Source organism: Oscarella lobularis, chromosome 4 (genome assembly GCF_947507565.1).
Source record: "Oscarella lobularis chromosome 4, ooOscLobu1.1, whole genome shotgun sequence".
Taxonomy (NCBI): Eukaryota; Metazoa; Porifera; class Homoscleromorpha; order Homosclerophorida; family Oscarellidae; genus Oscarella; species Oscarella lobularis.
This window is the reverse complement of record NC_089178.1, coordinates 3,208,446-3,229,956: the sequence shown is the minus strand read 5'-3', so window position 1 is coordinate 3,229,956 and position 21,511 is coordinate 3,208,446. Positions and strand designations below refer to the sequence as shown.

Sequence of the window (21,511 nt, the reverse complement as noted above, 5' to 3'; positions counted from 1 at the left end):
CGCCCTCCGATCCGCCGAAGCGACACTTATCTCACTTGTCGGACACTCAGATGAACCCATTGATCCCAGAAGGTCTACCGGAGCTTCTCCAGGACTTTACCGTTGAACTACTTCGCTCCAAGCCAGCAAGCATAGTCGAATTCGCTGCCGAGTACTTCGGCGCTCTTCACGCCAAGGAAAAAGAAGCGCAAAAGGCGAACGAAATGGGAGCGACGTGCTCGACAACGACGTCGATCGACGCGACAAAGTCCCAAACCGAGGCGCCGATCAGCAAAGAAAATGCCGAAGAAACGACCCATCGTAAATCACGTTGTGTAGCAACTGAACTAGAAAAAAATTCACGCGCGTTTCGGTTCAGCTGACGACGAAGTCGTTCTCCCGCCCAATTTCAACCGTCGCCGTCGATCGTCGGGTAAGCGGACGACTTATTGGCACTAACGTCGCTCTCACGAGAACAATTCGCAGTGTCAGCCGAGCCCTTTCAGCCGAACGAGAGCGACGTCTCAGAAAAGGTGAACCCCTTTCGCGCGCGACAGCAGACGTCAACGCGTGTATCGATCATAACGAAAAATATGCGGATATGCGTCTCCCCCTTCAGATCGTTCATCCGAAGACGGACGAACAGCGCAGTCGGCTCATGGACGTCGTCAAAACGATATTTCTCTTTCGCACGCTCGATTCCGAGCAACTGCAAGAGGTTCTCGACGCCATGTTCGAACGGCGAGTCGTCGCCGACGAACACATTATCGATCAGGGAGACGACGGCGATAATTTCTACGTTGTCGATTCGTAAGTGGGGGAAGGGGGCCCCCCAACGGGAGAAGAGGGAGAGCGACTTTTTTTTCTCATTTCGCTTAGTGGGGTTTATGATATTTTGGTTGCGAGCGGAGGCGAACCGGCGAAAAATGTGAGGGAGGAGGAAATTGATTTAATTAAATTCCTGATTGTGTATTTATTTATTATTCAGGTCGGTTCCTATGACAATTCGGGGAGTTTTGGCGAATTGGCTTTGATGTACAACACTCCGAGAGCGGCGACGATTATTTGTAGAGAAGACGGCGTTCTATGGGCTTTGGTACATAAATCATTTTTTTACACTACTTGATCTTATTAGTCTATTTGATTTCTGTAGGATCGAACCACTTTTAGGAGAATAGTTCTCCAGAATGCGTTTAACAAAGTGAGCTTGGAGTACGAGTCTCGTCTCGTCTTTGTCTTCACGCGCGTTTTTTTCTTTCTTTCCCTAGCGACGACTATATGAAACGTTTCTAGAATCCGTTCCCATGCTCCAGTCTTTAGACGTTAGTTATCCAACGAAACTGTCTCTTCTTTTATGAGCTGTTTTTTTAGCGTTATGAACGAATGGTACTGGCTGATGCGTTGGAGTCGAAACCCTTTGCTGATGGCCAGTGCATCATAAAACAGGTACGTATTCCATTAATGGGTTTTGAAATGTTACTGTTTCGATTAGGGAGATGACGCTGATGCGTTTTACTTGATGGAAAAGGGCACGGTGAGGATTTCCATGATTGACATTGTAAGTGATAATAAGCATATGCTCAATTCAATTGAAAAGTCAAGGATAATTTTTAATTTTCAGGCTTTAATTAGTGTATTGATTAACATCTCGTCTCTTGATTTTTTAGAATGATCCCAGCAAGGAAGTAGAACTGACAACAGTTTCAAAGGGCGGCTACTTTGGAGGTATGGATAATATACAATGTTCTCAATCAGGGATTTGATTGCTTGTGGTTTGTTTGTAGAACTTGCTCTGGTGACGCACAAACCAAGGGCGGCATCTGTGTATGCTACGGGAGACGTTTCTTGTGCTGGTGAGTTTTCTGCTTAGAAAAAAATTTAATCTGAATTATTATTATTATTATTATTATTATTATTATTATTATTATTATTATTATTATTATTATACAACTGTGTTGTGTACCATATAAGCATTAGGGACCTGTTAAACATTTTAAAATTCACTGAATGCTGTTTATTTTAAAAATTCTAATATAAATTCTAGCTAGAACAGTGATCACGGGTTTTTTTTTTTTTGTAGTTCTTGATGTGGAGGCCTTTGAGCGGCTTCTTGGTCCCTGCATGGAGATTATGAAGAGAAATTTTGAGCACTACGAACAGCAATTGGTCGATTTGTTTGGCTCGTCGTTGGAAGTCACAGAAGCAAAATAGATACATTGGTTTCACTCCTTTGATGTACAGTGGAATCTGTGAAGTGTGTGCAAATATAAATATAAAGCACGCGCACCTGACTTTCGTATTTTTATCTCTGTGGGCCATCGCAATGCACGTGAGTTCGCGCCGCTTCACGCGTGCGTTTCTGAAGTCTTCGACGTTTTTAGCACCGCGCGTTAGCCGCTAATTAGACGAGCGTGACTATGGCCAACAAAAGCTCGGCGCACGAGTCTCTTCTCAAACCAGGCAGTCTTTCTGGATACGGATCAGGCGAAGATTCAACCGACGCGACGCTGTCCTATCAGAACGTCGTCTACGCGGTGCGCGTACAAAACAAAGGACCATGTCGTCCATCAGAAGAGAAAGTGATCCTTCACGACGTCAGGTAGGACAAGAAAACACCGGATCACAGACCAATTAGGAACCAATTACACTTCAATTAACAGTGGAATCATGAGACGCGGCATGAATGCAATTCTCGGCCCAACAGGCAGCGGAAAAACAACGTCAGACTAAAACTACGTCATTATCTAATTAGTGGGGTCACGATGACGTCTATTATATATAGTCTACTTGATATTCTTGCTGGTCGAAAAGATGCTCGCGGCATGAAAGCCGGTCAGGTTCTTCTCGACGGACGACCTCTGCCGACCAATTTCAAATGCATTTCGGGCTACGTCATTCAAGACGATATCATTATGGGAACGTTGTCTGTGCGAGAGAATTTGCAATTTTCCGCCGCCTTGCGTCTTCCGCGCTCGATAGGAGAAAAAGAGAAGCGGGCTCGCGTTGACATGGTGATAAACGAGCTAGGACTTGAAGATGTCGCCGAATCCAAAGTATATAAAGACTTTTAATTAAAAAGAGATAATAAAATCAATAATTACATTATAGATTGGTACTGAAATGATGCGTGGAATATCTGGGGGAGAGCGAAAGAGAACCAACATTGGCATGGAGTTGATTACGTCGCCTTCTGTCCTATTTTTGGACGAGCCAACGACGGGGCTCGACGCTTTTACGGCCGTTTCCGTTATGAGGCTTCTGCACCAGTAGCGTGGCGGCACTTCGCTGGCTTCTATATACGAATTTTTATTTTTATTTAGGTTGTCGAGAAGAGGCCGGACGATCGTCTTTTCCATTCATCAGCCGCGTTATGCGATTTTTAAGCTATTCGACAGTCTGACACTACTTGGAAACGGGCGGACGATTTTTCACGGTCATCCGGAACGTGCGTTGGAATTCATGGCGGCGAACGGCAAGAGACTTGCGAGAGAACTGACACGTCAGAAACCTTAAGTTTTTCAAATAGGGTACAAGTGTGAGGATCGCGAAAATCCAGCTGACTTTTTCCTGGACGTCATTCAAAAAGCGGCCGAAACGAAGGGCGACGAGGATCAGACCGGTACAGGCGGCGGTAACTGCACTCAAGAGACGCGTTTTCCTTATTTCTTTTCTCAGTTCTCTCATTGGCTACAAACTACGCGTCGTCTCCTGCGCACAAAGGAGTTTTGGCCAGCATTGAAGAACACAGAAATTCGGTGGTTTCAATTAATCAAACGGCTTTTGATAGGAGCGCTCAGCCGACTGGATATGCGACAGGTTTTCTGTATCAGGTCAGCGTGATGTGTACACTCACTCACTCACTCACTCACTCAAGACTTTCTTACTTTACGTTAGCTGTTTTATGTTTCCAAAAGGACGGCTATAAATTTGTTTCGAAATCCCATGCTCTCAGTTCTTCAGGTGAACGAGCGTTTGGCCATTTTTTTTCATACTCTGATTTCGCTGCAGTGGATTACGTCTGTTATTTTTGGGCTGCTTGTCGGAGGAATCTACTTTCAACTCTCTGATACAAATCCCTCGAAAGGAATACAGAACAGGTGGGATGTCAACCGGGCAAGATAAACGATTTTTTTGAAAAAATTTGTACAGAGTCGGCGCCTTTTTCTTTCTCATCATGAACATGATTTTTGCCAACATGTCAGCCGTGCAAATATTCATCAGCATGAGGCCGATTTTCAAGTAAGAAAGTCTCAATGGCACTGACAGAGATCCATGGGCTTATATTTCTGCTTTTGCCAGACACGAAAGTCTTAGTGGATATTATCGAGTATCCGCCTATTTCTTTGCTGAAGTCATCTGCGACGTCATTCCTTTGAGAATCATTCCAACAACTATTTTAGCCTCAATTACCTACTGGATGATAGGTATATATAGCGAAATAGTAATTATGTATTGTGGGCATGGACGCATCTATTCTTAGGTCTAACACCTGACGTCGATAAGTTTTTTATTTTCGTTTTGGACTTGAATTTAACGACGCTGGCTGCATGCAGCATGGCGTTTCTCATGAGTTCTTTGGTTTCGACGCAGGCAATCGCAACGCTTCTTTTAGCTCTGATTTATGTCTTCAGCATGGTAAGCAGCTCAGTCGATATACCAAGCGAAAATGGACTATTAATAATTGATTTGAACAGCTTTTTGGTGGTCTCCTTGTGAACTTGGAGACTCTTCCGTCAGCCGTTCGCTGGTTCAACTATCTGAGTATTTTTCGCTACGGTTTGGAGGTGAACGACACTCTTTATCCACTTTTCTTTTTAATTAATTAATTAATTAATTAATTAATTAATTAACATCTTTTTTAGGGATTGAGTACAAATGAATTGAAAGGCATGGAATTTTGTCCTTCTAAGGACAGGATCAATGGCAGTTGGTGAGAATCAAAAGCCAACTTTTTTTTGATTTGATCTATGATTTGTAGCCTTCATCCTGGTAACATGACTGGCACGGACTATCTCGACAGTCAAGGATTTACCAGCAACATCTGGATAACGCAAATTGCTCTCGGAGCCATTCTCGTCGGAGTGCTCTTCCTGACCTACCTTCGCCTCGTTCTGATGAGAAAAACCAAGTAAGAGACGTTTCAGCAGCGAAGACATAGACACACGTCAATGGGAATTATGTTTTTTATTCTTATCGTCTCTCTCTCTATCTATCTATCTATCTATCTATCTATCTGTCATCATATCATACTAAAGTATTTTCTTAGTCGTTTTCTTCAAAACCTTCACTTTCTGTTACAAGGGCTCGTTCAAGTATCACACGACCTTCCTACGCATTCATTTGTACCTTTATAATTATGTCAATGTATCTATTTCTATTTACCTTATATCGTTGAGCCTCCTCCGTAGCAAATTCCTACATCGAATCAAGTTATTTCGAAGACCGGATTGGTTTTCCTTACGTAGATCCATCCAAGACGAATATTGCAGCTCTTACATGAGACGTCACGAACCCTGTGTCGCCCAGTCAACTAAACAAAAAAACATGTGTCGGCCAAATTATTTTCATGCGTGCCCTAGACGTCACCATCACTCGATCTTGAACTTCGCTGTATCTCAGATTGACCCTGAAAGAAATCGGAAGCGTACAAGTCCCCGGATGCTCTGAATGACGAGGCTTTCTTACACTTTGTTGAAGAGATAGGCACGACCTGTCGCTCCCGTGAAGCGCTAGAGAGAAATGTCGTATGACGAAAGATCCCTCGTCTCACTCTACGCCGCGTCGACTCGTACTGTACCATCGAAATCAGTTCAGATCGATTTGTCAAGACGGTGTCGCAGTTGCCACACGAAAAAAGCCGCGTTCCGCCGGGATGATCGAGAAATATTCTCCCCATTATCTAAAGGCAACAATGAGGCTATTTTCTCTTCGGTTGATGACGTAGCGTGTGACCGCGCGCTAGCCCAGAGGATGTCACGGCTGCTCTCCGCGCTTCGATTCTCCCTACTCCCCGATCCCAAGAAACCCCGCATTTCTTAGACTCGATCTCTTGCACGAGATTTCTATTCGGCAGCCTTATCGCCGAGCGGAAATCTCGCGAACAGCGTTGGTAAGGCGAAGCCTTAGTTATTCAAATGACCATATATGGTATACCAAGAGTGCAGGCGCACGTGAATACGTATTCCTTGACCGATTTCTCGAACGAGGATTCCTCGAAGCGACCGACTAGCTCGAATTGTTGCTTGTAAAATGGGCATCGAACGCCATCCACGTCAGTCACGTCCGCGCAGTTCATCGAGAAGGCCGGATCTCACTTCCGCACATGGACACCGAATCAACGCTCGATTTGTCTCCAGCGACAACCGATTTAGGATCGGAAGTTCGCCTGGCCCCAGTGCCGTCGTCGAGAGGCGCTAATCGACGGGGATCGGGATCGGGACGGATGAGGGAGACCCCCGACGGGCGACTAAAGCACAATGTCATGGAACAGCAACGGTAAGCTCGTCTTTTATTTCGAGAAATCTCTGGACGTCGTAAAAATATTCCGTTTAGACGTAAGGATTTGCGCGGAGATCTAAAGCGGCTGACAACGACGCTGGGAATGGCCGACGGAACGTCGCAGAAAGACGTGCTCATCGCGGCGAAAAAGGAAATCGATGTGAGTTTGACGCTGGGCTCGGAGATGGGCATAGGAAAGGGGAATCGTTTTTTTAGCAATTGAAAACGCGCGAGTCGAGCGGACAGAAAGAAATAGACACGTTGCGCGACAAGAAGCTGAGATTAGAAACGAAACTCGAATACTTGACCGAAGATCAAGAAAGAAAGTAATGTCTCAATCTTTTTCTTCTTGCGAATCTAACCTTGCGTTGTTGCACAGCAGCGCGGCGTTGCAAGCGGTGCCGCCTCACCGCGTCATCGCTCCCCAAATCATCCAACCCAGCCATCATCCAATCCAATACCACCAACCCGGTACGATGCACAAAAAAAGGAAATGAGATACTGTATATCTAACTTATTCTACTTATTTAGTTTATGATTATGAGCCTGTACATGTCTACCACATGCATCCGCACAACCAAGCGATGCCTCAAATTTATCATCACGGCATCTTTCCACCTCAAACTCAACCTCTCTATCTTAGCACGCCTCCGCCTCCGCCTCCGCCTCCGCCGCCTGCATCCCACGTTCCGTCATCGGGGCCGCCCCCCTTGCTACCCTGCATCTTTATTCCTTCGTCTCCTTCGAGTCCGGATAGCAACGCGAGCAGCGTGCAGCTGTCCGAACGCGGGGACGGCTCGGATAGCTGCAATGACAGGCCTGATAGAATCTTCTATGGAACTGTTCAAAGAGAAATGGGGTTTCCATCGCTGAGAATAAAGAGAGAGTTGGCGAACGACCCATAGAGGAAAAATGGCACAGACAGTCAAGAGTTTCTCTCATTTGCGTAGTAGAAAGTGTGGCGCGTAGTAGAAAGTGTGGCGTGTACAGTGCAGTATATTTAGATATAAGACATTCACAGAAATAATATTTTTTACACCACTTTGGGGACAAGCAAGAGAGTCTCTATTATGCTTCATTACTGTAGAGAAGGGAGAGGGATGTCTTCACTTGTTTGAGCTCATTTTCGAGTTTCGCTACAGGAAATAATCGCTCAGAAAAAAAGGGGGGAAATTTTATCTCTCTACCAATTCTTTCCAATATGGCGAGAAGTTCTGGCATTTTTTCATGAATTATTTTGCTATTGGTCTCGTATATTGCGACGATCGCTTGTTCGACGGACGCGTACGCACTCGACGCCTGCTTTTCGATATCCTTCTTGAAGTCTTTAGAAAACTTAGAGAAGATTCCGGGTGACGTAGCGTCTCGCGCGCTAACCTGACAATGCTTCGGCGTCGCGATTTCGTTTTCGGTTCAATCCTTCGACGAGGTGCTGTACTTTTTCGTTGAGAACTTCGCATCCAATCGCGGATGTCGTTTTTTCTGCGACGGGGCCTCTTTTTGGGCGCCGCGGAAACGGTTTTGTTTTACAACGCGCTTTTTTTTTTTGTAATTGCCTTTTTTCTTGCGCTAGTTCGCTTGATTGGCGATTCGGAGGAATTTTGAAGACCTTTTCGTCGTTGGATTGCGCTTTCTCGGCCGCCTGGCGACGAAGAACGTCGAACCGTAAGAAAAATAGTCGCAACTGGGTGCGGGCTTGCACGAGAAATTCGATCGTACCCTTTTCGTCGTCTTCTTCAACATTTTGTCGTTTCACCCGTTTCACCCGGCACTTTTCAATGAAAATGCCGCGCGTGCACACCCGGATATCACGCGCTGCTGTGTCTCCCCCCGATCAGCTGCTTGATTCGCCGCGTGTCTGACAAAACAATTACCTAACCTCTAAATCAAATCAATATTCGGCACGTATATTTAGCAAGCACAACGACATCCCCGGCCTTGTTCTCTGTTCACATGGCGACGATCCGTGCACGTTGATTTATTCCCACTCCCAGTGTAAATCCCCCGGGTCGCTGAACGATAAGCGTAATCGCGTCACACAAGTTGTAGAAGAAGAACAACACGATTAGAACAGTCAAAACTCCTTCTGCTGTGTATTCATTAGGCACGACTCTATTGCCATTGAGAGGCGCAAACATACTGTTTGATCTCCGTGGACGCCCCGTCGCTTCTTGCCCACACACCACCTGACGACGTTGTAGTCTCCAACCCCAGGCCCAACCCCATATTGGCATTTCCGCAATACATGATATCCGTATAGGCAACGTGGGGGTTTATTTATCATTTATTTAAACGTTTCATTAGTCATAGAGATCTCTGTAAAAATACGGTATATTATAAACAGACGGAGTAGCACTTTCGTCCTTAGAATAGTAAGCAAGTCTTAGCTGCAAGCACAAGGCGACTTAGAGAGAAAACTATTTGTAGTAGAGCTGCACGGGGATGCATTACGTTTGTGTGTCCAAGGCAAGAAGTAAGAAGTAAGGGGAGGGGGGACAAGAGTCCAGCTTGCCCTCGGTCAGCATTATTGAAATGGGTGGATGGGACTCAGGGGGGTTCGTTTCACTTGATAAGATTACTTGCCATTCTTCGAACGTGTCTCGGCGATTTAAAGTAGAATGTGTGCTCGTTCTTCGGATGCGAGCTAATTTCCCTCAATTTCAATTCGTCCATGTTAAAAAATCCGACGACAAATATTTCGACTTCTTGCTCAAGCTGCAACTCATCGAGGACTTTTTTCATTTTGACGTCGGTTTTTGGCTTGGCGTCGGTCAAAAGTAACAGAATGCGTCGTCGCTTGTGGGGACGTTCCTTCTTGAACGCGTTTCGACAGACTTCGAGCGCATTTTGAACGTTAGCGATGCCCGTCGTTTTTCTGTCTATTTTTGCAATTTTTTCGGCGACGTTACTACCGCCCTCTGTGAAAGGAATGTCTAAATGGGTGTTGCGCGAAAAGGTGGCGAGTGCCACGCGACTGTCGTTTCCCAGTTGGAGCTTTTTCGTTAGTTCAGCTGTTGCCTTCAGTAAGCGTCCGAATTCGTGCGGTTGGAGCGAGTTGGTGCGATCGACGAGAAAGAGGAGTTCGACGGGACGTCGTCGTTGCGAGCCGTTGTGCTTGATAGTTCGAAAGAAGTACTTATCGAACAGCTGCTGTTGTTCGCTGAACACCGGGTCGTTGCCTAAGGAGGAAGAACGTCAAATATGAATAATGGGAATTGCCACGTGGATGGAAACGTCAGGTGAGAAGCGGAAGCGTAAAAGTGGGGTCCTGACGTAACGGAATACGCTTATGCTAATACCTAACTAGGGCCCAAAGTAAAACTACTTCTGTCCTGTATTTGCGGAAGGTTCCTCCTCTTGGGATTGGGTGTGACGTTTGTAATTGTCACCTCCCTTCCCAACGCAAACAGCGTCTAACTTGAAAATTGAGGTGCGGTAGACGGTGTTTGGCGTTTTAGTTGTTCAATCGAGAAAGCCGTCATCTGTAATGACGACTGCATGGGGGGAAATCGAACTGTCTCCCACGGCGTGATAAGACCAACCGAAGCGTTAATCGAATGGAAATATAGACGGGGATACGCGCGGTCTCTATTAGATTCGATCGCACTTGCGGGGGGATAGAGTTGTCAATCGTTTGTTTGGGGCGGGATACCCTGCCCAGCTACGCGGGAATTTGTCGTGCGATCTCTAGGTCGGCTAGAAGGGTGGAAAAGGGGAGAACTAGACTAGACACGAGCAAGGTAGGGCTTTTCTAAACACACAAATCGAGGCGCAATTACGATCATTGTTATTGGGACGCCCGGCAGCGTTTCTGTCGCGTGGAGAAAAGGCGATTTAGAGCGAAGTGCAGCGAGGTGTCGGTAAGAGCTCGAGGGGGATCTCTTATCGCTGCCGTCGCCACGGTCTCCTACGCTATTCGCAGAAAACCCGAGGGTACCGGCGGGCGGGCGGGCGGGCGGGCGACGAGGTGCGATATGGAACGGGGTCTTTTTATTCGACTTACAGTCTGTTTTCTCTTCGTGTTTGGCACCGCCGTAGCACACGCTCGGGTGCTCCGTGCTGCCCTGAATGAGCTTGCGTTGCCTGGTTCGCACGCGGTGACCGCAGCGGAATAGCGTTGTTTTCGGTCCCCAATCCGACCATTCGGCCCATGTGCAGTCGTACCGACTGCCCCCCTGAGTTTTGTCGCTTGCATTTGCAGGCGTTTGAGGATCGGAGGGCTGCGTGGGTTGCTCCGAGGCCGTCGGTTCCTTGTCGGGATAGATAGATTCGACGAGTCGTTGTATAGCCTTGGAATATGTATTTTCTCGGTAGGAAAATAGGTACTGATTCCCTCGCTTCGGCAGCCCGCATAATACTAGCGGTCCCGGCGTAGCGGCGAGTAGGAACGAGAGTCCGATGAGGAGGCGATCGATTGAAAAGGCGAACATGTTTTTTTCTCGTCTCGAAGAAGAGCGTACGTCTTCGACCTGCAGCGAAACGATCGTTTATGCGCACGACCTCCGGCGAGTCTCTGTATATGTAGGTTGCCTCACGTAGGAGGAGGAGCGATATTATCGCCCCAAACAAATCACCTCTAATTGTTTGTATATAGATGCGAGCGATAGGGACGCTAATTATAAATTGCATTAGCGCGAACCGCACGAACACAAGTGACCGTCTCGCGGCTTCGGAAGGGTCCTCCGACAAGTGCCAGAGAAACGGCTCTTAGCCCGGAGCATCTTCGCTCCTTTAGTCCTTAGCTACGCGCACACGGCGCGGGGAGTGAAACCGCACCGCCGCTTTTCGCACGGTTAGTAGTCATAGAGAACTCCTCCGCTATGCTAAATTCAAAATCGGCGACAGGGCGGCGGGAGCGTTTTGTTTCAACCGTTGGGCGTCCTTAGTAGGGGTCGTGCAAGCGAAACGTAAACTCTCGTGCAAATTGATATCGCGTGCAGCACGTACGGAGCTCGCATAAAGGGCAGTAAAGGCGAAATGTGCATTGGCGACGTCCGACCCGTCGTGCGTCACTGATCAGCGCGATTACGAGTAGCTAAGTGTTCTTTTATTAGGAGGCAAGTTAGGTTTTTTCATTGGTGTGTGCGAGCACTTTAGACGCAGCGTTTTTAGTTCCAGGTGGAAGGGTCGGACGCGATGAAAGATGCCACCCACTTCCGCACCTACTAGTAGTAGCTTCCGTTGCTGCGTACGATACGTCAGGATCTACTTACGCACATCCCCGTATCGAGATGGCGAAACCGGCCGATCCTTCGTCGGTCGCCAATGCGGACGTTTTCGAGCCGACGCACTATCACTGTGACTTCGACATCGTTTTTGAAGAAAAACGGGTTAGCGGAACCGAACGTCTCACGGTGAAGAAACGCGTCGAACACGAAGCAAACGAACGTAAGTGCGCATTGGCAAGTAGTAAAAACTCGTCGACTAAGCCTAACTCTTCCTTGCAATACGGGTTACTACTGTGTATAACGCTTGCGTCGGAGGTCTTCTAACTGAGGAGCCCCCTCCCCTCGAGTCCCCCCCCCTTTACCTTGGGAGATTGCTGTTATAACGGTTCGGTTGAGGTTGGATATGGTACCAGATCCGGTACAAAGTGTAGTTCGCCGGTGACGTGGTGAATGAAAGACTAATGGGACGCACTGTCGTAATATCGAACTAGCATTGTGGGGCTACGCACGGAAATGGAATGTAGCATCGTGTGCGTACGCGAGAATCATGCTTGCCGTGCCTCGCGGACGATTCGATTTGCAGTGCTCTAGATAGGCGGGGCATTCGCTCAACATCCGTATTTCCCCCGTCCAGGGGGGGTGATATGGGTGTGGTTTTCCTGGCCCGCATGCGCCTCACACGCGTGCCGGCAACACGCCGCTCGTGCGTTCGTCGTAGCGGCGACGGCGGCGACGCTAGCCGCAAACGCGCTTGTAAAAGAGCCGAAAACGCTTCGCCGATGATGAAACTCGGTGGGCGAATGTATTAGTCGATTAGGAGGAACGTACCCCCGGTATCACTCGTTCCAACATATTGTTACTGGCTTGTACCAGCCTAATTGGCGTGATTAGTTGAATCGGAGGACTTCGCTAACGCGGTTAGGACTGGCATCGCGCCCGCGTGTTCATCGTTTCCATCAAAGCGTCCGAAAAATCGGCGGCGCGCAAATTTGTTCGCATTTCCCGCGCTCTAAACGACGCGAAGTCGATTCGTTCGTTCACCTTTCCCCCGCGCGCGCGCGCGATCTTTCCGAGAAATTGCATGACGTCGACGATCCGAGAAGCCAAGCTGCACGATAAACCGTTTTCCTCAACGAAGCAAAAACGCCCTAAATGCGTTCCTCGCGTGCTGGGGGGACGGACTATCGTTGAATGTCGTATTGATTCAATTACAAAATTTGTCCGTTTATCTCGTTCACGGGCTCGCCTTTTTTGTCATTTGATTGTCTATTGTAATGGACCAGACCTGAGGTCGTGCGCTTTTTTTTTCCCGACGCCGCGCCGCGTCATGCACTACTTTGCGGCCGCGCGTCCAAGTCTCAATCGTTTTCCTCTTCTTTTTAGTCGTGCTAGACTCCCATGACATCGATGTGAAACAGATTCTCGTCGACGACGACGGCATCCCGTTGAAGTTCGATATTCGACCGTTTACGAAATACGGCTCCGCACTTCACATTTCTCTTCCCGAATCGCTTCGTCGTCGCGACGAGTTGACGCTTGTCATCACGTTCGTGGCCGGCTCAGGAAACGCGTTCGATTGGCTGAAAAAGGAACAGACGGCTGGTAGAGAACACACGTACCCCGGGGGCCGCGGCCGGTCTCTTTCGTGTTCATTCATTGGTTACATTATAGGAAAGAAATTGCCGTATCTTTACACTCAAGGCCAGTCTGTTCTCAATCGTACATTCTTTCCGTGCTTTGATTCGCCGGCTGTGAAGAGTACATGGTCTGCCACAGTGAAAGTAGGACCACGACTCCCTTGACTCTTTCTAATTCAACTCTATGTCTTTTTTAAGATTGCCGCCGAATTCAATGTCGTCATGAGTGCCTCCCACTGGACGCCGTCCGTCAAACTGCCAGACGGCCGACTCGAATATCGCTTCGACATGAAAATCTCCGTGCCAGTCTATCTCGTCGCTCTCGCTGCCGGGGACATCGTGTCGGCACCGATTGGGCCTCGAAGCCGTGTTTGGACCGAGCCCTGCATGCTGGTAAGTCGTCGATTGAAGCATTGCAGGTGGCCGCGCGCGGCGGCCGCGTGTCGGTCGGCGTAAGTAGAGTCGCCTGCTCGTGTTCTAACTTGGTATGGATGCCTGTTTGTTGTCGTGGCAATCGGGGAGGATATTGGTATCTAATGGTCGTGTCGGACTTTTCTTCCGCGCGTGCATATCTAGTTATTCTCTCTCCCGTTTCTAGGACAAAGCTCAAAATGAATTTGATGGTGTCACCGAAGAGGTTTCATTCGATCGATTAGCCTGTCTATTTTTTTGCCGCTTCCTCTCTCCCCCGTCAGTTTGGCAGCGAACCGTTTTTTTCTTCTTTTCTTTTTTAGTACATCAAAACGGGGGAACGCCTCTTCGGTCCATACGTCTGGGATAGGTACTGTACCTATTTATATACGGAGGGACTCGCGACTGACTGAACGAATCTGATCAATTAGATACGATCTTCTTGTCATGCCTCCCTCCTTTCCCTACGGGGGAATGGAGAATCCGTGTCTGACGTTTGTGACGCCGACTCTCCTCGTGGGAGATCGCTCTCTCACCGACGTTGTCATGCACGAAATCGTAAGCGCGCGCTCGCGGTCATGGTATTACCGTATCTCTTGTGACCAACCAACTTTCCCATTGTTCTCTGTTTACAATACAACCAGTCACACAGTTGGTTTGGTAATCTCGTCACCAACGGTAGCTGGAGCGAATTCTATCTGAACGAGGTGGGTCGCGTCGCTCTCACATGAATTAGTAGTGGCGCGCCCAATGCTTACATTGGATGTACCTCCGCAGGGGTTTACAATGTACGCCCAGCGGCGAATTTGCACCGAGTTGCTGGGAAAGGACTATACGTGTCTGGAAGCGGCGACGGGCATAGCCCTTCTCAAGCGAGATCTTGAGCATCTCGTAAGTCGATCGGCGCTCGATGCGACAGTGCATTGATTCGGTTTGCACCACTTTGGAGGAACCGAATCTTACGAGGCTTCGCGTCATATTGAGTCCCGACGTCGATCCTGACGACACTTACTGCGAAACGCCCTATGAGAAAGGTAAACAGGGAGTCGTCGGCAGGGAGAGGGGGGGTCTTTCATTCCAGACAGGATGCCACGGGATCAGTCCGCGGTTGTTTACGGCCTATTTTTAGGCTTCTGTTTTGTGAGCTATTTGAGAAGCTTGACGGATTCAGACGAGACATTTGACGCCTTTCTTAGAGCCTACGTCCAGAAATTTCAATACAAGGTTCTTTTGTTAGACTGTGAAAATTCCCTTTATCGAGAGACCTTTGCATCGTAGAGCGTTCTCTCCGACGATCTGTTCAAATTCTTTTTCGAATACTTTCCTCATCTCAAGGGAGTCGAGTCAACGTGGGAACGCTGCGCATTTTGATTTTCCTCTCAAGGCGTTTCTATTTTTTAGGGAAGGATTCGAATTCAGCCGTTGGCTGGACACGCCAGGCAGTCCTCCCTACTACCCAGACCTCAGTGCAGGCGAATCATTGACAAAGCCCGCCGAAAAATTAGCTGCTTATTGGCTGGGGAAACTACCTGTAGGCATGCAATGCAATGTTGAAGCGCGCGATTGTTGAATGGATCTAATAGGAGGAAGAGAAGCCCGACGTGGGGGCCCTTGAGAAGTGGCCTACGTATCAAGTATATTAGAAAGCCCCTTTTGTGTCTTTCTAGGAAATAGGAGTCTAATTGTGTTTACAGAAGCTTCACTTTTTGGACCAGCTATTAGTTGAGGTTTCTGTTCCGGCTCAGACTCTCGCTACTCTTGCTACGACGTATCCGTTCATTTCTGGAACCCATAATGCAGAAGTGAGCTGTTGCCACAAACAACTGCATAAATGCTACCGGTTTTTGGTGGGGGGCTATCTCTAGATTCGACTGCGTTGGTCGCAAATCACTATCAAAGGCAACTACACAGACGATTTTTTTAACGTGAAGGCGTTCCTTCTCTCGCAAGGTGACAAAATGAAGACTGACACTACTATAACTCAGGCTATAACTATATATGTGAATGTGATAGGAAAGCAGAAATACACAATCCCGATCTATCGTGAATTGGTCAACGGATCTGCAGAAGCAAAAAAACTCGCCCTAGAAGCTTATGAAGAAACGAAGAATCTCATTCATGCTCAAGTGAGGGAGAGAATTGAAAGGCTTCTTGACGACATGAAAAAGTGACAAATGTACGACGGAGAACCTATTTTCTTAGCGCTGGCTGTACGTCAATTTTGTTGTGAGCGTTCACGCATGCGCATTTGCTTCTTTTTCTCCTCGTGGTCGTTCCTCGCGAGAACATCGTTGTCTACGACTGAAGAGACCTCAGCGAGAGCGATATGGCGTCCGGTCAGCAATCAGTTCAAGTTTTCGGTCGCAAAGTAAGAGCGAGAACGGGCCGGGGCCCCTTTTGCGATCAACTCTATGTCGCGCACAGAAAACGGCTACCGCTGTGGCCCACTGCAAGCGCGGTCGCGGTCTTCTACGCATCAACGGCGTTCCACTGGAGCACGTCGAACCTCAGACCCTTCGCTTCAAGGTAAAAGACGCGTCTCTCGACGATTTTCTCGATTTATCGTCCGATAAAGGTCGAAGAACCCATTCTTCTTCTGGGAAAAGAGCGTTTTGCGGGCGTCGATATACGCGTTCGAGTTCGCGGCGGCGGTCACACGTCGCAAATATACGGTACAGCGCACATAAGGAAAAAAACGTAAATATTATTCCCAATATTTTTTCTGTATCAGCTATTAGACAGGCGATTTCCAAGTCTCTCGTAGCTTATTACCAAAAATGTGAGTAGTGCAAAATCATACGGTCTGATTAGCCATAGAATGAAAATAATTTAGTCGTGGACGAAGCGTCGAAGAAAGAGATCAAAGATATTTTGATCCAATACGATCGAACCCTTCTCGTTGCCGATCCTCGTCGTGCCGAGCCAAAGAAGTTTGGAGGTCCTGGCGCTCGGTCTCGCTACCAGAAATCTTATCGCTAAAATCGAACGCTTTTTTGTGGTGTAACCGACGTCACGTTCTAATAAAGAAAAGTCGTTGATTATATAGGTGTGACAGCGCGCGTTAGCTATGGCTGCTTCTTCCTGGCGAAGGCTGTTTTCTAAGGGAAACTACCGTTCCCTGTACGCGCTCTTTCTTCTTATGATTTTATACACGTTCAACAGCGCGGATCGCTTCGTTCTCGGCGTCGTTTCGACGCAGATTGCTCAAGCGCTGAAATACGGCGACGAAGGATGTCTAAAAGTGTCGACTTCGGCCAATTCTAGCCTCGATAGAGACTGCCGAGCGCACAAGAACGAAAGAGAGTAAGCAGAAGACGTAAAATAGCGTGCCAATCGGACGTTTTGGGTGTGCAGGTGCTCGAATTTTCCTCAATGCCAATGGAATTTCACCGGACAGGGAATCCAATATCAAGTCTTGGCCGGTCCAACGTTTATAGTCATTTTCAGCATTTCCGCTCTCCTTCTCGGAATCGGCGTCGAAGTGAAGGAATTCAACCGAAAAAACGTTCTCGCCGTTTTCGCCTTTCTCTGGTCGACGTCGACTCTTCTAATGGGCTTTGTGACCGAGTACTGGCAGCTGGTTGTCCTCCGAATGGCTCTGGGACTCTTGTAAGAAAAAAAAACAAAAAAATCAATTATATATAAAAATGATGTTTATTGATATTTAGCGAATCTGTGGGCGCTCCTTTTAGCGCCAGTCTTTTATCAGACTACTTTGAAAAGGTAAAACGTACTATCAATAGGGGGGTCCTTATCTTAAATGTTCATTGTAATAGGATCTTCGTGGAGCTGCAATGGGAATTTTCAATTGGGGCATCTACATTGGCTTCAGTCTCACCTTCGTCTTCAAGTTCATTCTCGCGAAAACGACCTGGGAATGGGTGTTTCGCATGGCCGCCATACCCGGCTGCATTCTAGCCGTCGTCGTGGCATTCACAGTCAAAGAACCGCCAAAGCGAACCGACGCACTTGCAGAAGTAAAACCAATATAAATAACCACTCATAAATCTATGTGATCCTCTTTAGAGCGTTCGTCTTTCAAAGGGATCTCGTCTGCTTGGACTAGCGAAATCATTTCTCTCGCCAGCCATCTTCTTTCTTTGCATTGCCGGCGGCATACGCAACGGGGGCGGACTCGTTCTCGCCTACAACGTCGACCCGTTTTTCAGTCAATATCGCCAAGCCAATTCGGCGCACTACATGTCGTGGGTGCCGCTCGTCGGCGGGGCGATAGGCGCCGCGCTCGGCGGCTTCATATCCGACGCTCTCGTCGTCAGATTTGGACGTCAAACGCGAGTGATCGTTCTAATAGTATCACAGGTACAAAAAGTCAATATATATATATATATATATATATTGATTTATTTTCTTTTAGTTTTTAGCCGTTCCTCTTGCTTTTGGAGTCTTGACAATATCTCATCCGACGGCCGCTTTTATGTGCTTGCTTGTCGCCTTTTTTGTCGGCGAGATGTGGATTGGAGTTTGTCTCGCCGTCGTCGTCGAACTTCGGCCGAAATTTCCGATGGGCGCCGCGTCGCTGTACGTTTTCTTCGTTCAGCTCGTCGGCGGAAATGCGACGCTATTGGTCGCTCCTCTATCGAACGTTTCCGGATGGGATCTGCGGCACGCTTTGCTTGTGCTCTATCCGGGCTTGTTTGCAATCAGTGCCGTGCTCTTTTGCGTCGCCTTTTTCTTTATCAGACGCGATATGAAGAAACGAGAGGGTGGGGACGAAGATCTGAAGCAGTTGGTAGGTGAGGAGGAGGAAGAAGAGGAAGAGGAAAGCGAGGCTCAAGATACGGAAGCGTCGTTGACTCCTTTGCTTCAGAATCCGGTTTTTTCTAGTGCCTCCAGTTCAAGCATTAATTAATTTTTAATTGCTTTGCACTGTAGTTTTTTATTTAGTGTATATGACTCTACAGTGGCGTAAGGAGGTAAAAAAATAGAGCACTCGATTCTGTTGCTAGTGCATGCTTGGACTAATTGATTCGTTTAGTTTTTCGCCGTTCTTGGACGCCTGAAACTTGACGGAAACCCTGTGAAAGAAAACTACAAGCTGAAGAAAGGAAAAGTATTCCACCACGAATTACCAAAATCTGAAGGTCTTTGCCGCAAAGCAAACGTGTTTCTCCGATAGCCATCAGGTCCGTTATAGCCATTCAGCGGTGGCAGAGTCGGAACGGTCGTGTGTCCCGCAACGGTGGCAGCATAAGAATGTCCTAGAAAAATTACCCAAACTTCACTACAGTTCACCGCACGGACTCAAAGGTATATATATATATACCTGCTTGATGAATCTCCTTTCTCTCTCTTAGGTACGTAGCAGAGTGGCATCGCTTTGTAAAACGATCGTACACCTTTCCCATAACCGTTGACGGTTCACTGTCCTGTAGGGACGTCACATCAGTCCCTCTGTAAGATGATTACTTATTTGATTTTACCTGGCGCGTTGTCTTCAGCGACGTCTTGGCCGGCTTTGTGACGAAGTAGGATTGAGCGTGTTTGTCGCGTTGCGCCTGATACTGTGGAATGCCGATGTTGATGGACGGATTCGTTCGGCGAGCGTCGTCATTCGCCTGCTTGCTCAACGCGACGCCGTCGAGAACGAAATTCATTTCGAGACCGCGTCGTTTCTCCGGGGACATCGGTCGTCCCCATTTTCGCGAAGGAGTCGGTCGATCTGCTGCGTCGTCGTTTTTCTGGGGCATGTGTGCGCGAGGGTAAGTCTGCTGGCTTCGCGTCTGTTTACTGGGAGACACGTACGCAGGCGCTTTGGAAAATGACTCCTACGCGAATGTATGGGGGGCCGCGAGAGGAACAACGGTCACTCAAGGCTTTTATGCCAACAACAAGAAAAAAGAACAGCAAAACTTCAGTAACTCATGAGTTTTTCTCTTCACCGCACTAGTGGCTCCTGCTTCAAGTGCAGTAGAATACTTCTGAGACGAGACACGTCCTTCGTGCACTTATTCGCCTTTGGAGCAAAGTCGCACAGCTGGGAAATGCGCTCCCATTCGTGACCCGGTGCCGTGTCGTCTCTCTCCTCAATAAACGCCTCTTCAGCCGCTCTAAGACGCAATAATGTGAGCCAGCGTTAAAGCCAAACAACGAGGTTAGAGATACGGTGTCCGGTAGTTTGCACTGACCCTGCCTTAGCTAAATATGGCACTCGATGTTTTGAAACGGCGCAGATAGTCCTGCAAGCCGTACAAGCTAGACGAGTGCGGATGGGGACCTCCTCTCTTTATAACACATGCAGTCATGCAGTATCTTTTTTTAATAATAGTTATTATTTATATACGCGTACACGCCCCTCTCTCGATCCTCTCACCGATTTCCATCGCGGACTTTGTCCAAGTGCTCGCTTCTCTTAGTGTACCATTCTTCGAGATCCTGTTTCGCTTGGGCGAGCCACTCGTCGTGTTCCGCCTCCGATTGAGCGTCTTTTTCGGCGAGCATCGTCGCCTGCTCTTCGCGCCACTTGCGAATGCACTCGGGTTCCTGTTGAATTGCGTCCACGTGAGCGATCGCCGCGTACGCGTCCCCCGGACCCGAATCTTCTTGCGGCTAGGCGAGAATTCAAAAACGAGTCGATGAGGATCGATATCTTAGTTCTACCTCTGCTGTTCCGGACTCCATGTCAAGAAGGCCTCCGTCGAAGCCGCCGCCGCCGATCTAGGCATAGGTAAAATGAGATTGGGGAGCGATTGAGTTCGAAATCGCGTACGGGAGCCGCTGGTTCCGCTGGGCCGTTGCCGTCTAAATCAAGGTCTTCTCCCATCTCGGCGAATTGACCCTGTTCGCGTTGAAGAAAGTCCTGCAACTCCGGATTGTTGTCGTCCTCGAACTCCATCGCCATTTGGTTGTGACTTTGCGCATGCGTAGACACGCTTCGTCGCGGCGATCATCATGGTGAGTGTCGAATCTGTTCTTTGCCGAGCGATCCTCGACGTTTCGTGCTTCCCAGGCACTCATTGTACCAGAGAAGTTTCAGCACATACTTCGCGTGATGAATACGAACATCGACGGAAAGCACAAGGTCATGTTCGGCCTCACAGCGATCCGAGTACGATCTGTCGCCAAGTCGCGTCCGCTTCAGCTCTAGCGCATATCCTTTACAGGGCGTCGGGAGACGCTACGCAAACATAGTATGCAAGAAAGCCGAAATCGACACGAACAAAAGAGCCGGAGAGCTCAGCGACGAAGAAGTGCGAAAAGGGGGGTCCTCCTCATTTTTCATCGCTCTATCGTATTCGTTGAGCAGGTCGATCGGCTCGTGACGATCATGCAAAACCCTCTATCTTACAAAATCCCCAAATGGTTCTTGAATCGTCGAAAAGATGTCAAAGACGGCAAATACAGCCAAGTGAGTTTCTTGCACTAAGTCACTATTGCTTGTATTTTCATTTTCATTTTTTCCTAGGTTATGGCTAACAACTTGGACAACAAACTTCGCGAGGACTGTGAACGTCTGAAAAAGATTCGAGCGCATCGTGGTCTTCGGCTTTACTGGGGGTAAGAAATTGAGAGTACATTTTTTTTATTGAATCCTAATTTTCTATGTAGTTTGCGTGTGAGAGGTCAGCACACGAAGACAACGGGTCGCAAGGGCAGGACTGTTGGTGTGTCTAAGAAGAAGTAGAGCCTTCTCGATAGCCAGCCTTGTAGAGTGGCACTAAATAAAAAAACGTTGTCTGGAGATCGTTCTTTGTACTGTGTACGGGAGCTCGGCTAGCGCGCGTCTAAATGCTTTTTCCCCGATCGCCTCTTCGTTTTCGCGAAGCTTCTCCCTTCTCGACGTTTCTGGAGCAGCTGAGA

General features: G+C 48.1%; 11 protein-coding genes across 16 annotated transcripts; 7 read left to right on the top strand and 4 right to left on the bottom strand.

Moving 5' to 3' along the window:
- The first annotated feature begins 6 nt into the window (after positions 1-6).
- LOC136186338 (cAMP-dependent protein kinase type II regulatory subunit-like) lies at positions 7-2,270 on the top strand. Of its 2 annotated transcripts, XM_065973638.1 has the most exons (13): positions 7-300; positions 359-412; positions 466-512; positions 599-789; positions 859-907; positions 968-1,075; positions 1,133-1,180; positions 1,248-1,301; positions 1,351-1,425; positions 1,472-1,537; positions 1,647-1,704; positions 1,764-1,832; positions 2,060-2,270. In XM_065973638.1, the coding sequence occupies exons 1-13, from the start codon at positions 51-53 to the stop codon at positions 2,188-2,190; spliced, it is 1,200 nt and encodes a 399-aa protein (XP_065829710.1). In that variant the 5' UTR covers positions 7-50; the 3' UTR covers positions 2,191-2,270. The 2 variants fall into 2 exon arrangements, with proteins under 2 accessions (XP_065829710.1, XP_065829709.1); XM_065973637.1 differs by having other exon boundaries at positions 859-1,075.
- Positions 2,271-2,363: 93 nt separating this feature from the next.
- LOC136186335 (broad substrate specificity ATP-binding cassette transporter ABCG2-like) lies at positions 2,364-5,231 on the top strand. The gene is made up of 15 exons (XM_065973631.1): positions 2,364-2,578; positions 2,640-2,699; positions 2,762-3,032; positions 3,088-3,245; positions 3,300-3,451; positions 3,506-3,598; positions 3,655-3,809; positions 3,874-3,939; positions 3,988-4,076; positions 4,129-4,218; positions 4,279-4,403; positions 4,460-4,614; positions 4,674-4,763; positions 4,842-4,909; positions 4,958-5,231. Exons 1-15 carry the CDS (start codon positions 2,397-2,399, stop codon positions 5,109-5,111), a joined length of 1,908 nt encoding a protein of 635 aa, XP_065829703.1. The 5' UTR covers positions 2,364-2,396; the 3' UTR covers positions 5,112-5,231.
- Positions 5,145-5,925, bottom strand: LOC136186346 (protein yippee-like 5). Its single transcript, XM_065973647.1, has 6 exons — positions 5,777-5,925; positions 5,665-5,708; positions 5,566-5,605; positions 5,441-5,509; positions 5,362-5,394; positions 5,145-5,307 (listed from the first exon to the last, which is right to left on the bottom strand). Exons 1-6 carry the CDS (start codon positions 5,873-5,875, stop codon positions 5,242-5,244), a joined length of 351 nt encoding a protein of 116 aa, XP_065829719.1. The 5' UTR covers positions 5,876-5,925; the 3' UTR covers positions 5,145-5,241.
- A 30-nt stretch (positions 5,926-5,955) lies between these two features.
- On the top strand, positions 5,956-7,518 carry LOC136186340 (protein enabled homolog). Of its 2 annotated transcripts, none has more exons than XM_065973642.1 (6): positions 5,956-6,088; positions 6,144-6,474; positions 6,532-6,637; positions 6,694-6,803; positions 6,860-6,948; positions 7,009-7,518. In XM_065973642.1, the coding sequence occupies exons 2-6, from the start codon at positions 6,302-6,304 to the stop codon at positions 7,380-7,382; spliced, it is 852 nt and encodes a 283-aa protein (XP_065829714.1). In that variant the 5' UTR covers positions 5,956-6,088; positions 6,144-6,301; the 3' UTR covers positions 7,383-7,518. The 2 variants fall into 2 exon arrangements, with proteins under 2 accessions (XP_065829714.1, XP_065829713.1); XM_065973641.1 differs by having other exon boundaries at positions 5,959-6,088; positions 6,857-6,948.
- A 340-nt stretch (positions 7,519-7,858) lies between these two features.
- Positions 7,859-15,958, top strand: LOC136186336 (aminopeptidase B-like). 2 transcript variants are annotated; one of them, XM_065973632.1, is made up of 19 exons: positions 7,859-7,995; positions 8,051-8,142; positions 11,590-11,865; positions 13,029-13,247; positions 13,317-13,426; positions 13,481-13,675; positions 13,881-13,919; positions 14,017-14,063; positions 14,125-14,251; positions 14,338-14,400; positions 14,471-14,584; positions 14,643-14,727; positions 14,823-14,917; positions 14,972-15,042; positions 15,095-15,224; positions 15,277-15,327; positions 15,388-15,495; positions 15,559-15,643; positions 15,707-15,958. In XM_065973632.1, exons 3-19 carry the CDS (start codon positions 11,709-11,711, stop codon positions 15,862-15,864), a joined length of 1,854 nt encoding a protein of 617 aa, XP_065829704.1. In that variant the 5' UTR covers positions 7,859-7,995; positions 8,051-8,142; positions 11,590-11,708; the 3' UTR covers positions 15,865-15,958. The 2 variants fall into 2 exon arrangements, with proteins under 2 accessions (XP_065829704.1, XP_065829705.1); XM_065973633.1 differs by having other exon boundaries at positions 7,869-7,906.
- Positions 8,744-12,347, bottom strand: LOC136186339 (collagen alpha-5(VI) chain-like). 2 transcript variants are annotated; one of them, XM_065973639.1, is made up of 4 exons: positions 12,206-12,347; positions 12,008-12,146; positions 10,481-10,946; positions 8,744-9,656 (listed from the first exon to the last, which is right to left on the bottom strand). In XM_065973639.1, exons 3-4 carry the CDS (start codon positions 10,905-10,907, stop codon positions 9,040-9,042), a joined length of 1,044 nt encoding a protein of 347 aa, XP_065829711.1. In that variant the 5' UTR covers positions 10,908-10,946; positions 12,008-12,146; positions 12,206-12,347; the 3' UTR covers positions 8,744-9,039. The 2 variants fall into 2 exon arrangements, with proteins under 2 accessions (XP_065829711.1, XP_065829712.1); XM_065973640.1 differs by lacking the exon at positions 12,206-12,347 and adding an exon at positions 12,155-12,184 and having other exon boundaries at positions 12,008-12,103.
- Positions 15,938-16,734, top strand: LOC136186345 (small ribosomal subunit protein uS9-like). The gene is made up of 5 exons (XM_065973646.1): positions 15,938-16,061; positions 16,118-16,219; positions 16,269-16,365; positions 16,425-16,472; positions 16,527-16,734. Exons 1-5 carry the CDS (start codon positions 16,020-16,022, stop codon positions 16,670-16,672), a joined length of 435 nt encoding a protein of 144 aa, XP_065829718.1. The 5' UTR covers positions 15,938-16,019; the 3' UTR covers positions 16,673-16,734.
- A 28-nt stretch (positions 16,735-16,762) lies between these two features.
- LOC136186337 (protein spinster-like) lies at positions 16,763-19,993 on the top strand. Of its 2 annotated transcripts, XM_065973635.1 has the most exons (11): positions 16,763-16,996; positions 17,048-17,302; positions 17,362-17,416; positions 17,470-17,670; positions 17,720-18,013; positions 18,069-18,527; positions 18,587-18,627; positions 18,690-18,795; positions 18,849-18,961; positions 19,009-19,107; positions 19,153-19,993. In XM_065973635.1, the coding sequence occupies exons 1-7, from the start codon at positions 16,833-16,835 to the stop codon at positions 18,596-18,598; spliced, it is 1,440 nt and encodes a 479-aa protein (XP_065829707.1). In that variant the 5' UTR covers positions 16,763-16,832; the 3' UTR covers positions 18,599-18,627; positions 18,690-18,795; positions 18,849-18,961; positions 19,009-19,107; positions 19,153-19,993. The 2 variants fall into 2 exon arrangements, with proteins under 2 accessions (XP_065829707.1, XP_065829706.1); XM_065973634.1 differs by having other exon boundaries at positions 18,069-18,627.
- On the bottom strand, positions 18,577-19,458 carry LOC136186342 (sperm microtubule associated protein 1-like). The gene is made up of 4 exons (XM_065973644.1): positions 19,135-19,458; positions 18,978-19,080; positions 18,784-18,912; positions 18,577-18,729 (listed from the first exon to the last, which is right to left on the bottom strand). The coding sequence occupies exons 1-4, from the start codon at positions 19,399-19,401 to the stop codon at positions 18,686-18,688; spliced, it is 543 nt and encodes a 180-aa protein (XP_065829716.1). The 5' UTR covers positions 19,402-19,458; the 3' UTR covers positions 18,577-18,685.
- On the bottom strand, positions 19,517-20,581 carry LOC136186341 (clathrin light chain A-like). Its single transcript, XM_065973643.1, has 4 exons — positions 20,421-20,581; positions 20,312-20,368; positions 20,025-20,260; positions 19,517-19,761 (listed from the first exon to the last, which is right to left on the bottom strand). The coding sequence occupies exons 1-4, from the start codon at positions 20,550-20,552 to the stop codon at positions 19,590-19,592; spliced, it is 597 nt and encodes a 198-aa protein (XP_065829715.1). The 5' UTR covers positions 20,553-20,581; the 3' UTR covers positions 19,517-19,589.
- LOC136186344 (small ribosomal subunit protein uS13) lies at positions 20,559-21,394 on the top strand. The gene is made up of 6 exons (XM_065973645.1): positions 20,559-20,605; positions 20,661-20,759; positions 20,815-20,901; positions 20,958-21,059; positions 21,117-21,208; positions 21,260-21,394. Exons 1-6 carry the CDS (start codon positions 20,603-20,605, stop codon positions 21,333-21,335), a joined length of 459 nt encoding a protein of 152 aa, XP_065829717.1. The 5' UTR covers positions 20,559-20,602; the 3' UTR covers positions 21,336-21,394.
- The last annotated feature ends 117 nt before the right edge of the window (positions 21,395-21,511 follow it).